Source organism: Equus caballus, chromosome 1, assembly GCF_041296265.1.
Source record: "Equus caballus isolate H_3958 breed thoroughbred chromosome 1, TB-T2T, whole genome shotgun sequence".
Taxonomy (NCBI): domain Eukaryota; kingdom Metazoa; phylum Chordata; class Mammalia; order Perissodactyla; family Equidae; genus Equus; species Equus caballus.
The window spans coordinates 27,756,920-27,781,944 of NC_091684.1; the positions used below are offsets into that span (position 1 = coordinate 27,756,920).

General features: G+C 40.0%; 3 protein-coding genes and 1 non-coding gene across 7 annotated transcripts in view; 2 read left to right on the plus strand and 2 right to left on the minus strand.

The window, feature by feature from the left end:
• Window positions 1–802, minus strand: part of PDCD11 (programmed cell death 11) — a 43,958-nt gene extending 43,156 nt beyond the window's left edge. For 2 of the 4 annotated variants that reach the window (XM_070224139.1, XM_014732957.3), the window contains exon 1: window positions 534–768. The gene's annotated coding sequence lies outside the window, so the exon portion shown is untranslated. 4 annotated transcript variants of the gene reach the window in all.
• On the plus strand, window positions 785–6,360 carry ATP5MK (ATP synthase membrane subunit k). The gene is made up of 4 exons (XM_003363427.5): window positions 785–976; window positions 4,643–4,738; window positions 4,824–4,916; window positions 6,258–6,360. Exons 2-3 carry the CDS (start codon window positions 4,652–4,654, stop codon window positions 4,911–4,913), a joined length of 177 nt encoding a protein of 58 aa, XP_003363475.1. The 5' UTR covers window positions 785–976; window positions 4,643–4,651; the 3' UTR covers window positions 4,914–4,916; window positions 6,258–6,360.
• Window positions 3,014–3,138, plus strand: MIR1307 (microRNA mir-1307). Its single transcript, NR_128063.1, has one exon. It is a non-coding gene; the product is annotated as a microRNA mir-1307 (primary transcript).
• TAF5 (TATA-box binding protein associated factor 5) lies at window positions 6,345–20,703 on the minus strand. Its single transcript, XM_023640133.2, has 11 exons — window positions 19,543–20,703; window positions 17,009–17,246; window positions 13,439–13,754; window positions 12,519–12,682; window positions 12,274–12,409; window positions 11,138–11,258; window positions 10,275–10,404; window positions 8,897–9,061; window positions 8,064–8,241; window positions 7,704–7,881; window positions 6,345–7,407 (listed from the first exon to the last, which is right to left on the minus strand). Exons 1-11 carry the CDS (start codon window positions 20,099–20,101, stop codon window positions 7,190–7,192), a joined length of 2,403 nt encoding a protein of 800 aa, XP_023495901.1. The 5' UTR covers window positions 20,102–20,703; the 3' UTR covers window positions 6,345–7,189.
• Between the last annotated feature and the right edge of the window lie 4,322 nt (window positions 20,704–25,025).

The following is a 25,025-nucleotide window of genomic DNA, read 5'->3' on the forward strand; positions in this document are numbered from 1 at the left end:
TGAGTAGTTTGTTTACTTTGGTAAGTCAGAGCCTTAAGTACGGGAAGAGATAGAACAGTAATCAAGAAAAATATCCTGCAGGCTATAGATTGGTCAGGACTAGAGACAGGACTGAAGGAAGGTAAACCGGGCAGAAGGATTCAACCGCAATACAGCAGAGAAATCAGGAGAACCAGAACTAGGTAGAAGTGAGAAGGGAAGACAGGAGGGGATGGTTCTGAGAGACACTTGGGAATAAGAATCTAGAAAGGCTTGAGACTACAGAAGAGGTGACAACCGAGGGGAGCCTAGGATTTGGAATCAGGAATGGGTGTACGTTTCGTAGAAACAGGAAAGTGCAGAAGGATTCAGTTTGCTGGGAACTTGACCCTTAATCTCATTTCAGACAAGTTGGAAACTGAAGCTTCAAAGCGTAAAGCGATCCAGCGGCAAAGAAGAGACTTAAACTACTTCCCGGGGACAGAACCTGATGTTACAGGGGCCACTGGAGCAGAGCGGCTTCTAAGCCGGGCTCGGGTGGCCGAACCACTCACCCGGCACTGCGGGTTCATGGCAGTGGCCTGGAGGACCCAGCCCTGTCACACGCCTGGAAGCCGCGAGGTTTCCTCCGTTCTCGCCTTTGCCCTCACTCACCGGCCCCGCAACGCCAGCACCTCTCCACTCCGGAGCCCGCGCCGCTGTAATCACACACGCGGAGACTAACACATCCGCAGCCTAACGTCGCTCTCCCGGAAGCTCGGGCGGGCTCAGCGCCCTACTTCCGTTACTATACTACGGAGTCCTACGGGTCCGGGGAGGGGCTTTAGAGACAGGAAGCGGAAGGGCGGGGCTTCGAGCCGTAGCGAATCAACGCAGAAGGCCGGATCGCTGTCGCCTTTTGGACACGGGCGCGGGGGGAGGAGGTTTCTTCCGGCCGGACCGAGGGGTTGCTGAGTTCGTTGAAGGACGCAGCTGCGGAATTTGTGCGTTTTCTAAGGTGCGTGTGGAGGGGACGGCGGGCTCGGACCTCGCGCTTTGGCTTTGCGGCGCCAGCCTAGAATCCGGCCGTGCCTGGTCCGGGAACCCTGCGAGGCCTTCGCTTTGCGGGCCTGGGGCGGCGGAGAAAGGAAAGGAACTAGAGACAACGAGGGCCAGGGCGCGAGGTGGCGGATAGCATCTGAGAAACCTCGGTGCGAGGCGGGTAGATGCTTCCGTAGTTCCCGAGGACCCTTAGATTGCATTTTCCAGTGGAGAAAAATGAGGCCCGCAGCAAAGGGAGTCCCCCAAGGTCACCCAGTGACGTAATGTTGGATGAGAACTCGGGCTTATAACCCCCACCTCTGGCCGAATTGACCTCTTTTCGTCTGTATGCGTGTAGCCGTTTGTTTCCTGAGCTGTGCTTAGGAAGCTGGCCAGCCAGGCCGCCCCTAGCTGCGCTGCACCCTTTGTCAAAGCGAGAGTGAGCGTGGCCCGGCCCCTGCGCTCGCCAGGCCCGCGGGTAAGCGGGTTAGATGTCGATCTGTGTACGATCAGCGGGAAGGCCTTTCTTAGGTGGTCGCCAGAACAGAGAGCTGTAAACTTGAAGTGCAAGAGGCTGCTTCTGGTATCTGAGCAGCTCTCACTCGTCTTTGCCTCCTTTCCCTCCTGATCTCACCATTGCAGGTGGGTGTCCGGTCAGACAGGAGACAGCATTATCGAGAAACAAAGTAGCGAGAAGTAGGGAGGACACTTGGCCGCTTTGGGCCTTCTCTTTAATGTCCGTTTCACAGGCGAAGAGAAGTATGGAAGGATTAATTACATTTAATAGCCGTTCACCGTTTAATAAGAAACAAAAGCTAAGACCCCATCTCTAGACTTTCCCACAGGCTACCATTTAACAATTCGTAGAATTATTTGTCTTAGGTAATTTTCTTCTTCATTAATGTCTTTCTGAATTTAAATATGACTCAAAAGGAAATAAAGGTTCAGCTCAATTATTCCACAAAGGGCCCTCTAACACAGGGGTTCCCCATCTTTGCCCAAAAGTAATCTGCGGTTTGCTGAAAGGTGCAGTCCCAAGTGTTTCCAGGCTTTGCTCCCGTTTTTTATCTCACTAGCAACATCCCACTCCCTCCCCTCCCCTCTGTGTCAGCCTCACGAGTCTCCAAGACCAAGACTAAATTTCAGTTCCTTTACCATGCCCTTTCCTGCAGTCAGAATGAGTCCTCTGTGGAATATCCCAAACATCAGCCTTCCCTCTATATTGTGAAAAGTAGAGGGAAATTTAAAGCACCTTAATATTTTTGCAGTTGGACACCACATCCTCCTAAAACTTTTTGTTAGACATAAGATAGTGGGGGTTATCAGTTAATAATCTGACAAAGTTAAGCTCTTGTGTTCTGTAGGGTTTCTCTTAGAAACCTACTTGATACTGTAAGAATCCAAAAATGTATCATGAAGATGGATGAATGGAAAAAAGAGAATACCTTTAATAAGTTTAATAAAATGAAACAGTTAATATAAAAGCTACATCATAAAGATGTTGGGGTTTTTTTTTCGGTGAGGAACATTGGCTCTGAGCTAACATCTGTTGCCAATCTTCCTCTTTTTGCTTGAGGAAGATTGTCCCTGAGCTAACATCTGTGCTGATCATGCTCTATTTTGTGTGGGGGACACCGCCACAGCATGGCTTGATGAGCAATGTGTAGGTCTGCGCCTGGGATGGGAACCCATGAACCCTGGCCACCGAAGCAGAGTGCATGAACTTAACCACTACATCATCCGGCCAGTCCCTAAAGATTTCTTTTAATGGAGATTTTCCTACTTGGGCTGGACAGACCAAGGTTCCTGAGGGGGCCCAACCATGTTTGGATTTCCTTCATTACTCCAAGAACCTTCGTGAAACAGTGTTCAAAATTAAGGTCATTTGTCCACATTTTCATTGCCAATTCTATGCACGTGAATGCCTCTGAAGGCCTTTGAATGGTAAACAGAGGAGTGCCAGTTTCCATAGCAACTTCCTCACAGTTCTCTCCCTCTTCCATTTCATCAAGAGCCAGCTGAGTTACTGCCACTGCCTACCAATCTCGACCGGACCTCGACCGGCTCGTCTATGTTGCCAATCGACTCGGCGTGGCGTCGGTCGTGGTAGATAGGCGGTCATACATACGAATTTTCAAGTGTTGTTCTGGTGACCTTTGAATGTGCCTTTGCTGTTTTTTATTATAAAAGAAATACATGCCTTTGTAAAATATATAGGTACTATAGATACAACCCCTCTTAAAAGTATGCTATATATTCATCCAGGATTTTTTCCTATATAATAACTAATAAGTATTTGGCTTTCTGTTTCTGTTACTGCAGTGTTTTTTAAACTTTAGCGTGCATCAGAATCACCTAGAGGGCATTTTAAAACAGATTCCGGGGCCCCCCAGTTTCTGATGCAGTAGGCCTGAGGTAGGGCCTGAGAATTTGCATTTCTAACAAGTTCCGGTGAGGCTGATACTGCTGGTCTAGGGACCAGTGAGAACTGTTGTTCTCTATGTGCTGTATAATATAGTCCAGAAATAGGATTTTTTTTAATATTTAACATTACATGGGGACATCCTTCCACGTCAATACATAAAGATGTACACACATTGTATTTCCCCCAATAAAAACCATCATTTATCAGTCTTCTGGAGTTGGACTTTAGTTTTTCCAGGTTTTCTTTTCATAAACAGTACTTCAGTCACCATCTTGAACCATATAACATGCTTCCACTTTGTAGTATTTCTGTAAGGCTAAATTCCTGGAGAACAAATGAATCAGCTAGATAAAAGGGTATACTAACCTTCTAATTTGATAGATATTGCAAAATTGCACTTCAGGAAGGTTGTACCAGTTTATACTCCAGACAACTGAGGGAATGCTTATTTTCCCACATTCTTACTACTACTTACTATCATAATTTTATTTTTGCCAGTCTGATGGTTAAATATTGATCTCATTTTACATTTCTTTGACTGATCATGAGGTTATCTTTTAAAGTTTCGCCTTTTTTGTTTTTGGCCTTTATATTTTCCCTTCCCTGAGATGATTAAAATATTTGCCCATGTTTTCTTCCAAGACTTTTTTGTTTCACTATTTACATTGAAATCTTTTATCTATTTTAGTTTAAGAAGGAAGGATTCCAACTTCCCCACCACCAATGCTAGTATGTATCAACTACGTTTCCATGGAGGTGCTAAATTATTTATAAGAAAATTATAAGAGGAGGGGTTGTAAGTTGACCTTTAGTTGGTAGGTACCTGTCTGAGAAACTTTGAAAAGTATCACAAGCGCCAACTTTCAACTAGTCTTAAAACTGATTAATTCTATGTACAGTCTACCATGGTATAGATAGTGCCAGGAGTGAAAACATCAGGCAGTATTGGGTCAGAAGATGGACATGGAGACTCTTTGCTGAGTGGTTTGATGTATATTCTGAAGTGTGTAATAGCAACCAAGGTAAAGTCCTCCTTCCAAAAATTTCTCATATCAGCAAGGCTTTTTCCACTGTTCTTTGCTACTGCTGTGTTGGATACAAAAAAATTTAACAATATTTATATGCAGTAACTTTTAAAGTTTTTAAACTGAAAAAAATAATTGTCTTTTAAATTATACCCAAATCAATTTATCATTGCCTTCTTTCTTTTTCTAAAAGATTGAAATCATGGCAGGTCCAGAAACTGATGCCCAATTCCAGTTCACTGGTATCAAAAAATATTTCAACTCTTATACTCTCACAGGTAGAATGAATGTAAGTATTAATGATACCTTTAAACAGTTATATTTTAGAAGAACAGAGATGTGACAACTCATTTACTTTTTACTTTCTATTTCAGTGTGTACTGGCCACATATGGGAGCATTGCTTTGCTGGTCTTATACTTCAAGTTAAGGTCTAAAAAAACTCCAGCGGTGAAAGCAACATAAACGGTAAGGAGTTGACCTTTAAAAGTTTATAACTTGGCCATTTTGATGTTAGGGTTTTTTCCCCCTCTATAAAAGTAAATTGTTGTCACTGTGCATTACATAAACAAAAATAAAGAGGAAAATATTGCCCATATCCCATTACCCTGACAATTTTTAACATTTTAGCTCTTTTTTTATGTATTTTATTTGGTTTCCATTGGCTGTGATTCATGTCCGTAATTTTGTTGTAACACAAGTCTGTCCTCTCTAATTTGAATGCAGGGGTGCTCATGGATACATGATTTACAGTGGAAATCTATTAAAATTTTTTAATATAAATAAAGTTACAGTGAAGACTTTTGAGCATGAAGTGCTTTCCCAAGGGGTTGTGGGGCATCCAGCTTTGTAAGGGGGTGTCTCTTTTGCCTCAGACTATTTTGAATATCCCTGATTTTTGTCAATATGATGAGTAAACATAATTTGTCTTTTAGATGAAGTTGTACATTTTTTCCATTTTTTCTTAACATTCTCGTCATGTGCTTTTCTCATTTAACAATTGGGGCTTTTCTTTTTGTGAAGACCTATTTCTCTTGTGTAAGCTCTTTATGTAATAATTTTTAACCTTTTAAATCAATTGCAAATATATCCGATTTTTCCCAGTTTGTTTGCTAGTTTCAAATTTTTATATAAGCATTTCTGTCTTTTCTTTAAATTTCCATAGGCTTCGTTTACTTATTTTGCCCCTCAACACCCATTTGCCCATGCTTGAGTGAATAAATATTTGTTGTGTTGGCAGATGATGTTCAGAAAACCCAAAACGAGATCTTTATCTGATATAGCTCTCCACAGACAGAAAGTTTTTCCTCTGCTCTGAAAGAGCTTTTGCAATCCCATAACCACTGACTTTAGTGGACTGCATGTCCCAGAATGCAGTGGTCCATGGCTTATTCCTGACAAACAGGTAGTATTTTGCACAATTTTCCATATTAGGTACCTTCTAATTTTGGGAGGGTGGTAGTAACCCCATTACAAAAATGGAGAAATTGTCTCTCAAATATTAATTAACAGATGTTTTCTACTGTTTAAAATGTTGCTTTATCTACTAGACTTTTCCAATAGTATACATTTAGGATGATACTGAATTGTTGGCAGCTCTTTTGGTCAAGGTGGAATGTTAGGTTAAACTGTATTAAGTGGAGAGACACCTTAATTTTGCAGGATTACTGACTCCTTTGTGAATCTGATGAATTTGCATTCAATTTCAGGGGGTTCAGAAGACTAGGTAGTCCTCTACTAGTAATTATTGAATGTCTTGAAAGTAGAGTTGAACTCGTTTGTGTCTAAACTATTTTGTTTTGTTTATAGGATTGTAGACTGTACTTCATCTGTTAAGTTTCCATGGCTGAGAAGCTAATGTCAACTCATCATGTGATACTCAATTTATACAATAAATTATGAACCTGGAAAATCTGGTTGTCTTTATTTACAAGATATCAAAAATATAAAAACTGTACAAAATGCAACAAAGGCAAAAAACTGGCAGTGACTTGGTCTAAATCTTTTAGTTTCCCAAAGCAAGGCTCAGTACTGGAGGTAAGCAACTGAAATGTCTGTCTGACTTCAAGTGTACTAGGTTGTGTGTAGCCATTTTAGCTGAAGTAGAACATGGAAGCTAAACTTCTTCACCTGGTTAAAGAGTGTTGGGTGCACTCAAAATCCAACAGGTGTAAATTCAGAAGTTAGCGGATGGTTGTACTTCCCCTAGTTCTTAGAAAGGAACTGTAGTTCACCCTACCCAGTTAACGTACATTCCACTAATCATGGGCCAAGCAAAAATGTTAGTGGATCATTTAACGTAGTACTTGAGTGCCATACAGTAACTACATTTTTACAGCAGAAACATACATGCTCGTTGAATTCTTCAGCTAAAATTCAAGATGGTATTATATTACTCAATTTGAATCTTAAAGCAGGATGAATTATTGAAATCAATTGATTTTTTTCTAAACATAATAAATTAAAATAGCATTTGAACAGAAAATGCATAGTTTCCACACAATCCAAAGCACCGTAAATGTCCCTTCCACGAACATACCTCTTATTCAACTAACGGAAATTAGTTAAATGTGGTTGCTATAGAAACGTGGAACTGTCCTGTTCAGATTTTCCAAGCAGCATACTTCCAGATCCATATAGACAAAACATTCTTTATAGCTTAAATATTAATTACTGAGGTATTTGCTTTTAGTCTCCCTTTTTCAAACAGTAGCTTCCAAAAGGTCTTTAATACCGATGGTTTATTGTGGACTATAGGCTCCTGCAGCTAGAACCAAGTTTCTTCGAGTAAAATGGAGGTGTACAACTGGTGTTGATTTGGTCATATATGTTCCCAACAATAACTCCTGTGAATTCTCAGGTAAATTTATATGCCCAGTAGCTGTAGTAAAGTCATCAGTCTCTAAGTCTTCAAATGCTTTGACAGCATCCCATAACCGGACTGTATTATCCATTGAACCTACGGGGAAGTCAAAGGAAACCATTTAGTAGCATCCACAATTGAATTCTGACATTTTGTCAGCTATACTTTATGTATTTACTGTATATTTCTCATGAAAGAAATCTAAACTGATTAACAACTCTCTTCCTTCTAAAAGAGCATTTTAAGCAGTAGTTTAACCTGAGAAGTCAATATACAGGTAGGGTGACACACTAGAATCATGGCTAAGGAGAAGCAAAACCTAAAACAGCAGGACTTAATTTTGCAATTGTCAACACTCAGTGTTTCCTTTTAACACACTTCTAGTCATTTACCTGATGCCAAAATTTCACCATCTCTACTAAACCTAAGTGAACAGACTGTATCAGTGTGGCCTTTTAATTCTCCAACCATCAAACCATGTCCAATATCCCAAAGGAGTACTCTGCCATCTGTTGCTCCTGTAGCCAGGAATCTCCCATTGGGAGAAAATGTCAAGGAATGAATTGGTCCCTAAAAAAGAAGCCCATGGAAAAGTAGTGTTAAAAATATCTAAGAAAATAAGACAAAGTTAGAATTGTAAAGTTTAGTGTTATAAATAATATCTTTAAAATGTATGTGTCACTGGTTAATTTTAAAAATATTTTCTCTCAAAAGCAACCTTCTGTTCTGGAATAATGAAGATATAAAAATACCTTGTGTCCAGTGAAGATCCTTACACAGTTCCCATTCAGGACATCCCAGAGGCGCACAGTTCTATCTGCAGAGCCCGTAGCAACATAATTAGAATTTGGATGGAATCTGGTACAATTCACATCAGCAAGATGGCCAGCAAATATCCTTAAAGGCTGATAGTGGTCTGTGGCCCAGAGCCTTTAAAAAAATTTATTAAAAGCACAAGATGATAATTAGTAGTTAAGTATGAAATGCCAAAATTCTATCCAAAATAAATACAGAAACATCCATGTGAAATGTTAGTTCCAAATGGGTCTTCCTCACTAGTTACCCGAGGGAAAGAAGGAATGATTGAGACTAAATAGCATTCTTAGTTGACGTGGTACAAAAATTTTTAAATTCTAGAATTCTTCATAGTTCTCTGTATGAACCCCCTCCTCTCCTGTCCCACCCCAACTACTAGTCTAACCCATAGAAAAGTATTTTTTTCCCCTAGTTTTGACCACCACATATAATTAGTTTCTAACCTGGGCTACCTCACCCTAAACTTTTATGGAGATGACAGGAAGACAAAGGTGCTCACAGTGGTAGTGAAAGATGGTGTTAAGCAAGGAGAGTGTTAATAAGCTAACTTGGGAAATAAAAGCAGGGCTCAGTATACACATAATTGCAGACATAGTTAATACTCTTGTCCCAAATGCATTTTCAAAGAAGGAGTTTTCAGTGTTGACATTCTAAAAAGTTGACCCTGAATAACAGAATGGAAAATGAGTTTGGCTGAAGTTTGTAATTCTCAGCAAGAAACCATTCTGTTCCTTGAATAGACCCAGTCGTAAAATCACAATGTCCTTACCGAGCCACTCGGTCGTGGCCGCCTGACACAAAATAATATCCATATGGAGAAAACTGTGTGTCCCATACTGGATAGTTGTGTCCTTTATAGCCCACTAAGCAAGTAAATGTTTGAAGACTCCACAGTCTAACAGTTCCATCCTCTGAAGAGGAAAGCAGGTAGTTCCTGAGAGAAGAGAAGGTGATATATTTGATTCCCAGAATACCTTTTAGTTACCGCCCAGTTTCTCTATACTTTTGAATATATTAAATATAGCTAACTGACATGCTATATCTCACTTTTATACATGGAATTCACAGTAGATAGTAGAGTTGAAAGTACTAACTAAACTAATGCTAGCCATGACACGTCCATCTACTGAGCACTTACTGATGAGGTTAGATTATAAAAAAAAAATAGAAGGAAAATCATAGTTCTTTAAAAAAGTAATAACAATACCAAGGGGTAATAACAAAAAGTATGGTCAAATAAGGTCAATTGAGAAAGGCTTCTAAGAAATATGACTAAGATGTCACTTAAAACTCAAGTTTTTACTTTAAAATGGAGATGCTATTTTCCTATCCTATGAGTTGCATAAGAATTTAAAAGGAAAGCCTGTGACAAAACAAAAAAACACTATACATGTGAATAATACTCTTTTTCAGGGATAAATACAATAGCTGAGCTACTCAGAAAGTAAAATGGTTTTCAATGAAATCAGAAGTTTCCCTGAAATAAAAATGTATCATCTGGCTAAAGCCTATCAAACAACAAAAAACCTCATTCTCAAAGTTTCATAAAGACGAAAATCTTGATGGATTGAAAGCTATTATCTATCCAAGTAAGATACATATGGTATTATGAATACAAAATACTCCCCCATTTCTACAGAATGTTAGAGATCATGAAAAATAGGCAAATACCTATTTGTGGGTTTCAAATTCCCTTTTCAGTATCCTGTATCCTCTTAGTTCTTTTGATTATACAAAGATAAATCTTCAATTGATAGCTAATATGCCTTTACTATCAGGAATCTGTTGTGAATTTGGAGATGATGGAAGACCGCAGTAGCCACAAAACCCAAGGCAGGAACCCAAAGAAGCAATTTAACCCCTTTTGGGGTTATACAAAACTGAAGCTAATTTTTAAAACCAGCAAACCCTGAAGCTGTGCATCTTGATTCTATAATTTGGTTATATATTAAGTTGCTATCTTGTACACCAGCAACCCAAGATGAATTGACAAATGGCAAGATGCTAAAAGATGATGAATGATAAAAAAACCATGAGATTTTTCTAAGAGAACTTTTCCCAACATTTGCATAATGTTTTCAGCAGTTCACTTTTACATAATCTCAATATAATACATCAGTATTTAATTTTTATTGTTTGCATTTTACCTATCCGGACTGAAGCTGGCTCCATAGACAGGCCCACTGTGACCATACAAAATCTTCAATTCACTTGCTGTTTTCTCATCCATGATTCTTTCTAAGACATCATCTGATTCTTTGTCTATAAGGCTAAGATCTAAAATGGTCCAGAAATATTGATTTTTAAAAGTATATTCATTAAAACCTTTTAAGGCAATCACATTACAGCTCAGGAGAAGAAATAACATTTGAACAGTTCCTCCTACATAACAACCACTGTGCTAACACCTCTAAATTAGGTGATATCATCCCAGTGTATAGGAGAGAAAACTGAGATTCAGAATAGTTAATAATTTGCCAGAGTGCACAGTTACTCAGTGTTGGGACTAGGTCTGAAACTCAAGTTTATCCACTATATCACAATGTTTCACAAAAATGAAAACTATGGAAATATTAAATTATCGAAAATGCATTATCTTGTTTAAACAACACAGTTAGCAAGAAACTTTCTTTAAAATTAAATGCAGACCTTATTCTTTTTAGCCATTTTTATGGCTAAAACAAAGTACTCTCCCATATTTACATTAAAAGTTTTTTAAAATTCATAAGCAATCAGAAAATGTTAGGTTTTTAACCTTAAGGAATTTTCTAGCCTAAGCCTCTCATTCTACAGATGAGAAAACTGAGGCCCAGAGAAATTAAACCAGTCTAGCATGACAGTCTCCTGATTGCCACTCCAATGCATTTTTCACTGTTGGGAATGAACATTTTGAGTTAAAGGAAAATCAAGTGAAATTCTGCTAAGATCACAATCTGTGCGTATGTTCCATGGAATCAAGATTGGTGTAAACTAACGATGAGTCTACATTCTAATAAGTCATCTCAGTTACCTGCTGCTTGTTTGACACTGCGCAGCTTTTTGGGTGTCACAGACCACACCCTGACAGTTGAATCTGCAAAACCTCCAGCAATCAAACTAGAATCATCAGTGACATCTACTGCAGTAAGGCCCTGCCAATAAAAAATAAAAACAAAAACAAAAAGCTTTATATTAAATATTGTTTTGGGGAAAAAATTACAATCACATCGTAGAGAATACTTAATGATAGCTATTTTTTTCATATAAAAGATCATTTGGGATTTCATCCTCCTATGAAACCCACTGTTTGAAAGCACTTACCTTGAGAACATTATCAATTTACCCATTTTTTGCCCTCCAAATTTGGAGTGCATGCTATGAAGCAAATGTTAATCATTTTTGCGCTTTACTAAATATATCCTCAGCAGCTTATTATACAGTCTATAAAGATGAACAGAATTCTCTTTTTTTAAATACTTTTATTTTTTTATTTTTATTTTTTAAGATTGGCACCTAGGCTAACAACTGTTGCCAATCTTCTTTTTTTTTTTTCTTTTTTAAGGATTGGCACCTGGGCTAACAACTGTTGCCAATCTTTTTTTTTTTTTTCTGCTTTATCTCCCCAAACCGCCCCCTATACACAGTTGTATATCTTAGTTGCAGGTCCTTCTAGCTGTGGGATGTGGGACGCCACCTCAACGTGGCCTGACGAGCAGTGCCATGTCCGCGCCCAGGATCTGAACCCTGGGCCACTGCAGCAGAGCGCGCAAACTTAACCACTCGGCCACGGAGCCAGCCCCTAAAGACGAACAGAATTCTTAATAAAAAATATTAAGTTTACATAAGTACTTAAACCAAGTTCAACAGAGATGAACTTCACAGTTTCCTCCTCCTAAAAGGCTAGGAGAATTCAGATCCGTGAAATGAGGGGCACATATAAGCAAGATTCTGGTACCTACAAGTTGCTAAAGGTCTTTTAAACATTGCTTTCTGTCTATTCCTAGCAGTGTCCAATTCTCCTTTCCCTATGCTGTCTTTAAGGTATATTTATATCAAAAGTTTAAATGAGAAAACTCCATTTTAGTTAACACATGTAAGTTTCTTTTAAAGGTAAATCACCATTTTACATGACTCTCTAGGCAGAAATTGCTCAGTTATTTTACCAACCTGGTAAGCATTAAGGAATGTATAGAAACAAATGGAAGGTAAACAGTCTGGCCCAAGGCGTACTCTTTTGGTGGTTTCTTTCATATTCATTATCTTATCCAACTTATCTGAATCCTTCAACTCAGGAAGAGGGATTCTGTGAAAGAAAAACAGACTGGAAATTACTCTGAATATTAAGAAACTTAAACCTTCTATAATGTATCCTCTTACACCTTCACACATGTTCCTGAGGTTTTTTTCCTCACCTGTTTTGAGGTGGAGCATTGGGATCTTGTTTTTTGCTTTTGGATCCAATACTGTCTTTTCTAGGCTTCTTCTTTTTAGGTTTTCCTTCTTCATTTTCTCCTTCTTCATCCTCATCATCCAAAGGCACCTCAATTTCTGGCTCTTTTAATAAACCAAAAAATACCTACAAGTCAAATGAGCCAACATTTTTTAAATTAATTTTTTGTTCATTAACACATCCTTTTCATATCTTGATAAGATGAATCACAACTACAATATAGTAATTTATACCCTGAAGCAGATTCTGTACTTATCTACCCAATAGCCAATCTTCCCTTCTTCTGTACTAACAGAACCCCGATTTTGTTGGAGGAGCAGTGTGCTCAGTTAAATCAATTCTGTTCCCAGGCTCTCTTGCAGCCAGGAATGGCCATGTAATATCATTCTTGCCAAGAGATATAAACACAAGTATACTGGGTAGAATTTTAAATAAAAAAGGGGACATTCAGCAGGGATATGCCTTTTGTCCTCCCCCTTCTGCCTTCCTGGAATGCAGTTGCAATGCTGGAGCTGCAACAGCCATCTGTGAGCACAAAGAAGAAAGCCACATTCTAAAGACAGCGGAGCAGAAACTAGAAGGAGTCAGGGTTCTCTACGGCATTGTGGAGCCCTCATGAAAGCTCAGGAGGGCCTTCCCCTGTAATTCATTTTATGTGAGAAAAACCCCTTTCTTGTTTCAGCCACTGTAGTCAGGGTTCTGTTAAATGCAGCCATTCCCAAATTCTCACTAATATATACATCATCCTTAGAACATGAAACTTAGTATACAGTGTAAAATTATTCCCAAACTAGCTATAAGAAAAATGTGTAAATTATGTAGATGTAAATGCTACAATTTTTCATAATCTGCATTATATAGTTCTTAGGTTTATTCCCATACCTTTGATTTGTTTGCCTCTCGTTTAGCCTCTCCTGCCAAACTTCCCACCATCGCATCTATCTGTTGCTTACTACGCGGCATCCCATCAAAGATGTCAATGTAGAGGTGCTCCTGAACTATGTTCCATATCTGATTGTTCTGTTTCTCCTGAAGATGCCTCTTCAAGAGTTGGTACGAGTCACGGGAAATACGCAGAACAAATTTACTTGTTCGAAAATCCAACATGGTTTCATTCCCTTTCATGTGTTCCTTTTTGGTAAGACTAGATAATACTCGTAGGTCATCCTGGTAATAACATTCCTGATCTCCATGGAACCTGTTTCAGTGATTTTAAAAAGTCATTTTTCAATGTAATCATTCAGGGATCTGCCTCTCCCCCATATATTTATAAACATCCCAGAATATTTTCAACGTAGCAGTCTGAATAATCCTGGACTATGCTGTAGGATCAGAAGTAATTCACCTCAAAATGATTACAATTCAGTTTCTGAATTCATCCTAAAAATGACCAATTTAATTCTCTAATGAAATGTATCATAAACATTTTAAGAGAATTTGAAATAAACACCGTAAGTGAATGAAAGATAAGATATCCACCATGGGTAGGCAGTCTCTTTGGAATGCCACCAGTGGTAGATATTTGAAAACGTTAGAGTCCTTGCTTTAGTAAATTTTATGTTCTCTCAAAACCACTTTTAAAAATTTTTATTATGGAAAATTTCAAACATATACAAAAGCAGAAACTTGTATAATGAACTCAATTTACCTCTTATCCAGCCTCTCAGCAATAACCATTACATGGCATTCTCACAAAATCTACCATTTTTAATGATTTCTTATATTCTTAATACCAGACATATTTATTAAACATCAGTACTTCAATAACATGACAAAAGAATAAACAAATGTCAATATCAAAGAATGAGTACTTCCATTTAACTCACCTATACCAAAAGCAACTACATAAAGCTTTCAGCTTTGGTGACAATCAGTAAATTTAATTGTACTTTTGTTTCTACAAATCTTAATTTTCCTAAAAAAGTAAAATTAAAGATCATATTTGGCACTCACTAAGAGCAGCAAACAATGCAAAAACATTTAGAAAACAACGACTAAACATAAGATATTGGGGGTCTAGCTCTGACAGACACATAGCCAATAGATTCCTAAACTGTCACCTGTGTTACCCTATTATGACTCATAAGATATGAATTAAGGGTTTCTGTCCAAGATTTGAATGAAATTAGAAATCTCAGCCTCTTAGTGTTTGCATCAATCACTGCCCATAACCTCATCTGAGCATGGGGTCCCCACAAGGGCTGAGACTGTCCATACCAAGGAGACAGAGAGTCCCCTAGGATACTGCAGCCTCTCGTGTGAGGAGATGGCTATACCATGAAACTGGAAGAGGTTTTTTGATGACAGTACTGTAAGAAAAATTAGCTTACAAGTTCTGTCACCATCAGCCTTTCTTAACTTTTTTAAACACACTGAGCTACAGAACATTTGCTTTGTATACCTTCTATTAGACATCGTAGAGTAATGAATGAATACAACGGCATAGAAGCCAGGAGTCCCAAGTTCTATTATTCCTCTATTACCACCACCTATGTTATCTGACAAGTCCTGGCTTCTGGGTCTATTGCTTGTACTAAAGAGCTCTTATTGATACAGGTAAGCACTGCCTCCTTCTTAAACACTCCTTTTCTTTGACTTCTATAACTCAACATCTCTTGCTTTTCTTCCTACTTCTCTGGCCTCTCCCTTTATATCTCTTCTACTTGGCTAAACCTTCTACTCCTTTTATATCTCTCCTACTCCAAATGTTGGAGTTCCTCAAAACTCAGGCCTAGCCCTCTCATTGACTTATTTCATACTCTCCCCTAGACAATCTCATCCATATCCATCAATACTGCATACAACTCCAATTTATGGCTCCAGTCCCTACCTCTCCTCTGAACTCCAGAGCCTTATATATCATTCCCCTATCAACTTGACATCTCTTAAATAAGTCAAAGGCATATTCAAATCTGAACTCAAGATTATTTCACAACCTGACAAACCAGGTCCTCTTCCAGGGTTTTCTATCTCAGTGAAGGGCACCCCTATCAGGCTGGGGGAGCCAGAAATTCAGGGGTTATCAATGATACCTTATCTCCCTCACCTCCATATCTAATCCATCACCAAGTGCCTCATCAATATGTCTACTTCCTTCCGCTAAAGTACCACACTCCAGTCCACTGTTCCTCAACAGGGGTGGTACTGGCATTTTAGGCAGAACAATTCTTTGCTAAGTGGGACTACCTGCACATATTAGAACATTTGGCATCCATAAGCCACCTGCTCCTGCCCCCTAGTCATTATAACAACCAAAAACACTTCCAAACATTTTCAAGTAGCCCAGGGGAAGGAAGAATAATATCACCCTCAGTTGAGAACCACTGCATTAACCTCCAAAACTGGTCAATCTATAGTCACTCTGTCCCCTCAATATCTGTTTTCTGCACTGCATAAAGGTCCTTTCAAAATGCAAATCTAATAATGACATGGTCCTTCAATGACTTCTGTAGCAGAGATGCCTCAGTGTTCTCAAACATCCATTTTCCTTTCTTCCTCCACAAGAGAACACCTGAATATTAGCTGAGCACATAGACATCAAGGTAAAGATCACATTTCCTACCTCCCTTGTAGGTAGGTGTGGCCATTGAATAATGACATAAAAAAAGAAGTGTGTGCACCTTCCAGGAAGGATGTGTACCCTCCCTGATGACAATAACACTGATAGAATTGCTTAGGGCTGGAGAGCCATCTTGTGCCACAGGTGGAAGCTGCATGACAAGGATGGTAGAGCACGAAGATCCAGAGAGCCTGGGCCCCTGATAATCAAGGACTCCATACCAGTCCTAGACTGCCTACCTTCACAAGAGAGAGAAATAAACTTTAAGCCTCTATGGTTTGGGTTTTCAGCCACTCTGAGTCTAATCTAATCCTAACACAGCTTCCTATTGCTCTTAGGATAAAAACAAAACTAAGCTTTTATTTTATTTATGCCATTATTGTTTGAGTTTTCAGTGAATCTCAGCCAAATCTAATCCCATCCAATACAACCCTCTACTGTTCTTAGGATACACAAAGACCTTCAACATGGCCCAAGAACCCGCCTGTTCTAGCCCCTAACCAATTGTCCAGCTTCATGTTGTAGACGCTCCAACTCCACACTCCCCTCCAGCCACACTGGCCTTCTTTCAGTCTCTGTACCTACAATGATCCCTCCTGCCACAGAGCTTTCACATACGGTTTTCCCTCTTCTCTTCATCCAGTTAACACCTACCTAATCTTCACATCATACTTCAAGCATCACTTCCTGTGGGAGCCTTCCCTGACTTCTCCAACTAGATCAAACTCCTCCATTTTAGGTTCTCATAGTATCAGGTACCTCTCCCTTATAAAGTACTTTTTGAGTTGTAATCTTACATTTGTGTGGTTACAGATGCATATATACATTTTATATATATATACACACATATATATATATGTATGTAAATATAAAATTTATAAAAATTCACATACTTCTCAAAGAATGATTTTGCTTCATTCTCATGTTGATTGTAGACTAGTTCCAAGTACATGTGCACAAACAGAGGATAAAAGAGTTGGGATAACTCTGCCCGATGGCAGTCCAAGGAACATTCAATGAAGTGTTTCAGTCCACTATAGTATTCTTCATACATTGTGGGGTCTCCTTGTTGGTTGTAGGCTGACAGCACGGCACTAACATCCGGCTGGTCCTCCACAGCTACACTTCCAACTGTTTAAAAACAAAAACAACTTTCAAGAAAATGACATGGTATGCACCAAGTAACTAGGGCTATTTTGCTAAGGTCCAGAGATGAATTGTTTCTCAAATGTTTATCCTTCTCCTCTCAAACTCTCTTCCCCAACACAACCACATGATCTTTTAATGAGATTTTCCCTTTGTTTCAGTCGCCCATCCAAAACTCCTTCAGCTTGTCCATATCTTAAAATAAAATTTTCAAATCAATAACAAGAAGATCCAATATTTTTCCTGGAGCTACCTTATTGTAAAGACTAATTTTATAAAACATGGTATGTGCAAATCAAAAAACTATATTAATCTTCTCTCAAGGATCAGTGCAGGGGCCGGCCCCGTGGCAGAGTGGTTAAGTTCACACACTCGGCTTTGGCGGCCTAGGGTTTTGCCCGTTTGGCTCCTGGGCACTGACATGGCACCGCTCATCAGGCTATGCTGAGGTGGCATCCCACATGCCACAACTGGAAGGACCCACAACTAAAAATACACAACTATGTACTGGGGGGCTTGCAGGAGAAAAAGGAAAAATAAAATCTTTTAAAAAAAAAGGATCAGCGCAAATGGCACCCACCACCAACAACCCATGCCGGGGAGTAACATTCCCAGCTCTCTGAACTACCTAAGTACTTTATAACTTTCCCATAACACATCCTATCCTGTGTTACCTTCATATGTGTCCATCTATCACTCTTCATAAAATGTAAGCATTTTAAGGGTAGGAAGGACTTTGCCTTATACATTTCCAAAAGATAGTTCAATTTTATATGCTTAAAACAATTTCCATAACCACCATTTCAAGGCAGAAAACATTAGTATTTATTTGTAATATAGCAATACAATAATATAATAATATAGCAATAATATAATAATATAGCAAACAATGATACATCTGTGAATCAAATCCGTTTGCTGGAAATTTTTAAGCTGCAACTGTTATGTTATGCTCTTCACTGCACAAATGTTATAAAATCTTCTGATTACTCTTACAGCCTCTTTTCCTCCTTACTGGTTTCTGAGTTACGATCCTAAAAAATAGGTCAAGTTTCTCTGGAGATGAGAGATTATAGCAAAATAACCAACAACAGAATTTTTCCACCTTATAGTTCATTCACAAAATTCAGCGTTCTGAAAAGATTCCTCTCAATCATATTTTCACACATTTCTTTCAATGAGTTACAATGCTATCCATACTTCACTTCAGCAATGCTGCAAAAATTAGGTCTCATAAATACAAATTAATTTGCCTAGAGGCTCTGCATTGGATAATTTAACTCAATAAATATTTACGATCAACTCACGATCACCTTTGAGACCCTATATTGTGTAGGAGTTTTACCGCACGGACTTTGTGACAACAGTTGCTGGGAAAAAGGGGAGGAGGGCTCAGATGTTAGGGATGGATACCTAGACATAAACTTATTAGTGCCAGTGCCAGGCATTTTACATGTATTATATTCAAGCCTCACAACAACCCACTAAATAGAGGGAAAAAAACTCAAGCTTAGGGAGAATAACTTAATCAGCATCACACAAGTAAAAGCAACAGAGACAGAATCTGAACCCAGGTCTGCCCAATCCCTATTCCTAAACGAATGGTTCTCAAACATTGCCACACATCAATACCCCTTGGAAGCATTTATTCAAAAATGCAGATTCCCAGACTCCACCTCTACAGGGTCTGATTCACTGAGTCTGAAGTGATGACCAGGACCCTGCATTCCCCAAAAGATTTAACACTGGTGGTCTTTAGTCTCTATTTTGAGAAATACTAGCTACACCATGTTCCATCACTCCCCGGCTGTGTGATCCAAAGCAAGTCTCTTGGCCTTTCTCAATCTGTTTTCTCATTTCTAGAAGAGAGAGAATGTCTATCTCACAGAATTGTAAGAATTAAGATACACAAAGTATTTATAGTACTTAAAGTACGCTAGTACAGAACTGTACAAATACTGTTAGTGTTCATGCAGACCTGCTCGAAGCTCAAGAGCCCAAATAAGAGGGAAGGGACCAAAAGCCTGAAGGTCCCCGCCTCTCCGCGCCCACCTTCCCCATACATCCCTTTGCTCAGCAGCTCTCAGCCTCTCGCTGGAACTGACAGCTCCGAAGAGGGTTTGCGCAGCCGGCGCACCAGAGAAAGGGGCGGGCATGTGGCCCTAGAGGCGGGCCCAGGAAATTCAAAACAAGCCCGCAGAGGTGCAGGCCTGCCATCCCCTGCTTTCCCGGCTTGCTCCCCTTCGTGCCGGCCCTGCCTCCCCGAGACCCCGCGGCTCACCTTTCCCCGGAGCCGCAGGACCTGTGGCTGAGCCCGAGACGGCGGCGGGCCCCGAAGGGCCGGTGCCCGGAGGGTCGGGGGCTGCAGGGCCGGGGACCGAGGCTGTGACCCGGCTGAGAAGCGCGCTAGCCGCCTCACCGCCGGCGCCGTCCGCCTCTCCCGGGGCTCCGGAGCCCGCCACTGCCTCCTCCAGCAGCCGGGCCTCACGGCGCAGCGCCTCTTCGGCCTCGCGGAGGTTGCTCTGCCGTAGGAACTGCAGCACGGCCAGCAGAGTCTGTCGGTCGTGGGGAGCGCCGGCGTCCGGAGCAGCGGCGGGCACCGGGGCCGCCCCCGCCGGGGCAACGGCGGAGACAGCCACCGAAGGTTTGGGGGTCCCGCCATCCCCGCCGGCCGACGACGACGCCGCAACGTTCCCGCCGCAGCCGTTGGGGCCGTTGTTGGTAGTGCCGCCGCCACCTTCGCCAGCGCCGTCCCCCGCCTGAGGAGGTAGCAGCGTCGGCGGTCCCTCAGACTCTAACTTGACCGCCACCTCCGTCTGCTCCTCCGCCAGCGCCGCCATCTTGCGGCTGAGCCACCTCGCGCCGTCAAGCGTGATTGCGTTTTCGCCACATGGAGGGCGGGGAGGAGCATTTTACGACAGCTCTGGAAGGCACTTTACGGCAGTAGGAGGAGCGAGAAAGAAGGCGAAGAGGAATGAGAGCAAGGGCTACTTTCGAAAGTGACAGAAAGGCAGGAAGTGGTTGTTGGTGGCCGCCTATTACGTTTGCCTGATAGTCATTACCGTTTACTGCAGACCAGCTATATTCAGGCACTGTGGTAGACGTTTTACATTATACGACCTCCTTTAATTCCACAATTTTATAAGGTATTTTTATCTTCACTTTACAGATGGTTCAACCGAGGTCCAAAGAAGTTAAATAACTTTTCAGAGTCACACAAGAAGAAAGTGAAAGTGCCAAGGTTCAAATCCAGGTCTTTAACTCAAAAGCATATACCTTTTGCCAGAGGGAGGCTTCTGAGATATTGGTAATGTTTTATATTTTGATCTAGATGGAGGTTACTTTTTTCTTTTCTTTGCAATTTTTGCTTTTGTAAAAATCGAGTGCAAGCTTAAGCTCTGTGACCTTGACAGCGTATATATTTCAATAAAAAGTTTTTAAATACCTGAATTTTGTGATTGTGAAATATGTACATTCTGTATTCGTGCTTGGTAATCCATTATTACAAGCAAACTGCATTTTAATTGTATATTTTTAGATAGTATATACCACTTTGCAATATGCTTCATAGGTTATAAAATCCTGCTGCACATGTTATCTCATTTGAACTTCACAGCTCTGTGGGATAGGTACGGATAAGAAAAGTGAGCCTGGGACTTTGGGAAGATCTGGCAAAGATTCATGTTGTTGGTTTTGAGGTCTTACTGGCTTTCTTGAATGACCTGGAGCAAGTTACCTAACTCACTCTATTCCAGTCACCCAATTTCTAAAATAGGGATAACCATAGTACCTACCTTATAGAGTTGTGAGGATTAAATGAGGTAATGTATATGTGATGCCTGAGATAATAAATAGCTATTGGTTATTTTTACTTTGCCTTAAAAGGTGTTCTGCAAATGTTTGATAAGAAAGTCCAATCATAATGTTCAGGGTGATCTCAAGACTGAAATATAAAACTAATCTAATTAGGTATCTAAAGTAAGAATGTAAAACATGGGGTTGGAGGTCGGGGAGAAGATGAGCAAGAATTGGTTAGCATTTACTCAGCACTGGCTAAGAGAGAGAATCTGAATCTGATGCTACACTCTTATGAGATGGGGAGAATTCATCATTTTCCTCAGGATCATTCAGCTTATTTCTCTGATTCAGTATTCACTGATTAACTTGATAATAAATTGAACACTTAGGTAGATGAGAGATGACATGAATAACAAGTCCAGGTGTGGTTACTATTCACTGAAAAGACGTTTTACCCCATTGTGAAGAGTAAATTAACATCCTGTTGCATATATTAGGCTCGTGAATCAAGTCCTGGGAACTGGATCCACCTGTACAGCTGAAGCCCAGATACTAGGACTCACGAAAGCCTCCCACTTTTCTTCTGTGGGGCCTACTTTTACCTGGCTTTGTCTCTTAAGTGCCAGAGAGTCTGGGTTGAGACTTCAGCTAAGGTTGCTCACTCCAGGGAGAGTGGTTTTTGTGTTACACCGCAATAGAGACAAGTTTATTGAATGACTGCAAAGCCTGTTTTTAATTTTTGTTTCTCTTTTCTGCTTCCTTTCTGATCGCTACTCCCATTCTGTCCCTACTCTCTTCCTGGGATGCTTTAAGAAGTCTACTGTCAATCTGTATCTTTCTTCCTTTATAGAACAGCTGCTTTTTCTCTCTGGATGTTTCTCTTTGTCTTTGATGTTCTTTCACTTCACTCTAATGTATCTAGGACTAGCTTTTTCCTGTCTATTCCAATTGGCCCTTAATGCACCCATTCAATCTGGGATTTTTTTTTTTAGTTTTGGGAATTTAGCAAGCATTAGATCTACAAACATTTCCTCCCTGTATTTTTCCCCTTCTTGTATTCTTATGATGTAGATATTGATACTTACACTTCTATGCTCTAAGTCTAACTTTCATATTTTTATGTTTACCCCTTCCTGATACCTTCTAAAAGAGTTCCTCTACCTGACTTTTCAGTACAGCAATTCGTTCTTGGCCTAGATCTATATTACTATATAACCCATTTATTGAGTTATTTACTTCAAATATTATAGTTTTTATAGTATTTCGAATTAGTTCTTCATGATTTATTGTTCCTGCTTCATGTAACCCAGTTGGGTGATTTTGTCTCCCCTGAGGACATTTGGCAATGTCTGAAGACACTTTTGGTTGTCACAACTCAAATGTGGTCCTACTGGCATGTAGCAGGTAGAAGCCAGGGATGCTGCTAAACTTCCCACAATGCACAGGACAGCCCCACCCCTCCCACAACAAATCATCTGGCCCAAAATGTCAATAGCGCCAAGGTTGGGAAACCCGGGTGTAACCAATTTGAACTCTTTTCTCTTTGAGGATATATATTACTTTATTTAAATTATCTTTCCATCTGATGCATTTAATCTGTTTCATCTAGTCTAGGTTGTTCCATTTTATGCTTTAATAGGAGTTGCACCTCCTTCTACATCTCACTACTTTTCTCCATGAGTTTGTATTTCCCTGGAGGTATCAGCTACCTTGGCTGATACGGATACGCAGAGGGAGAGGCTGAAGCCCAGCACTGGGAAAAGGCAAGGGATGCACCAACAGGAGGAAGGCCTCTGGTGTCTATCTGGGCTCTATCACTCTCTTTTTGCCAACACACACGCTCACATGTGCACGCACACATATCCCCAGGGTTTTCACAGTTTTTACAGATCTAACAATTATGATGCCATCTCTAGGGTTGAGTGTGACAGGGGAGCCAGCCACTATTGTGAGTTTACCATCTTTTTAAATTATCATTTTTTATTGCAGTAACGTTGGTTTATCACATTGTATAAATTTCAGGTGTACGTCATTATATTTCAATTCCTGTGTAGATTACATCATGTTCACCACCCAAAGACGAATTACAGTCCATCACCACACACATGTGCTTAACCACCCCTTTCGCCCTCCTCCCTTCCCCAAGTTTACCATCTTGTTAATCCTTTAGTTTAAACTCACTCTAGTGCCTGCCTTGCCCATCATACCCAACCCTAGAGATGGTACTGAAACTGATAGATCCATAAAAACTGAAAACTCTAAGGATGTGTATGCATGTGTGTGTGTAATAGCAGCTCAAAGTGAAAGGGGTCACGGGGCCACAGACAAGTTAGTCTGAGGAAAAGCCTTTTATTTGCGTTTGTCTCTTTCCCACCTCACTCTGGAAAGAGGAATGTCTAAGGTAGCAATTGACTACAGGAAGGTTTCCTGAGGGGCATGTGCGTGTGTGTGTGCACACACATGCACTCGCACATGTGCATGTATGTTGGCAAAAGGAGTGATGGAGCCCAGACAGTAACAATGTTTACTGTGCTAGCGGGAAACTTTGGGGCAGGTGGCTGGAGGAGGGGATGGGATACGCAAAGGACCAGAGGCGGGAGCATATTTAGGTAACAAGCTCTTTATGGCTGGAGTATTAGCATGAGGAGGAAGAAGAGAAGAGACTAGAAAGCTAAGCTAGGGTCAGATCCTGACAAAAATTGTCAATTCTGTTCAAGACTTTTGACTCTATCCCTAAGGTAATAAGAAGCCGTTGGAATATTTTAATCTGAGGAAGGAGATGAGTAGATTTATATGTTTATATGTCTCAGGCTAACTTGGAAGAAAGGATCAGAGGGAGGCAAGACTAGACAGCAAGTTCGGTTCGGAGATGGTTGCAATAAGCTGACTTGCACTGTCTACCAGTGTGTGGCTGTGTACTGCCACTGAACGTGGTTGGTCTGAACGTGGATGTTCTGTAAGTGTAAAATACACACTGGATTTCAAAGACTTAGTACAAAAAAAAGTAAAATAGCTCATTAATAATTTTTATATTGGTCATGTTGAAAGGATAATATTTTTGGTATGAGTTAAATATTTTGTTAAAATTAATTTCCTGTTTCTTTTTACTTTTTTAATGTCCCTACATTAAAATTTTTAATTACATATGCCACTCGCCTTATATTTCTATTGGACAACACTGATCTAGACGAGTAGCTTTCAAACATTTTTGGCGTGATTCGTGATAAGAAATATATTTAATGGGGCTAGCACGGTGGCTGAGTGGTTAAGTTCGCATGCTCTCCTTCAGCGGCCCAGGGTTTGACTGGTTCGGATCCTGGGTGCGGACCTAGCACTGCTCATCAAGCCTTGCTGAGGCGGCGTCCCACAGAGCACAACTAGAAGGACCCACAACTAAAATATACAACTGTGTACTGGGGGGCGTTGAGGAGAAGAAGGAAAAATAAAAAATAAAATAATAATAATAATTTATTATATATAATAATGTATATATAATTTATATAATAAATAATAAAATCTTTAAAGAAAAAGAAATATATTTAACGTAACTCATACTATCACACTTGTCCATGGATATTTATAAGTGAGACAAAAGTTTTATGAAATAATACTATATATAATTACCATATGAAGTACCCTCTGACATTTGATATTCTATTCTTTAAATAAAATATTGACTGTGACTCATTAAATTAATTTTAGTTTAATTAATTTTAAATTGACCTGCAGTTTGAAAACTCCAGACTAGACTAATTATTATTAGAGGCGTAATTAGAGAAGGAGACATAAATAAATAATATATATAGTAGGTATTGGAGACACAGGATGTCACATTTGGATTTAGGAGGTGAGGACAAAGACTGTGTTAAGGATAACTTCCAGGCATTTGGCTTGGGTGACTGAGAGGATGGTGATATAATTCCCTGAGAATTAAACCTGGTTACGGAGGAAGATTAGGAATTCCGT

Excerpts from the sequence above, each read along its gene's own strand:
- TAF5 (XM_023640133.2), bottom strand. The coding sequence starts at position 20,101 with ATGGCGGCGCTGGCGGAGGAGCAGACGGAGGTGGCGGTCAAGTTAGAG. Across the intron at positions 13,755-17,008 it reads GCAAAATCATTCTTTGAGAA|GTTCCATGGAGATCAGGAAT; the intron begins GTATGTGAATTT and ends TCACTGAAACAG. Across the intron at positions 10,405-11,137 it reads CAGTGTCAAACAAGCAGCAG|ATCTTAGCCTTATAGACAAA; the intron begins GTAACTGAGATG and ends GGACCATTTTAG.
- ATP5MK (XM_003363427.5), top strand. The coding sequence starts at position 4,652 with ATGGCAGGTCCAGAAACTGATGCCCAATTCCAGTTCACTGGTATCAAA. Across the intron at positions 4,739-4,823 it reads CTCTCACAGGTAGAATGAAT|TGTGTACTGGCCACATATGG; the intron begins GTAAGTATTAAT and ends TTTCTATTTCAG.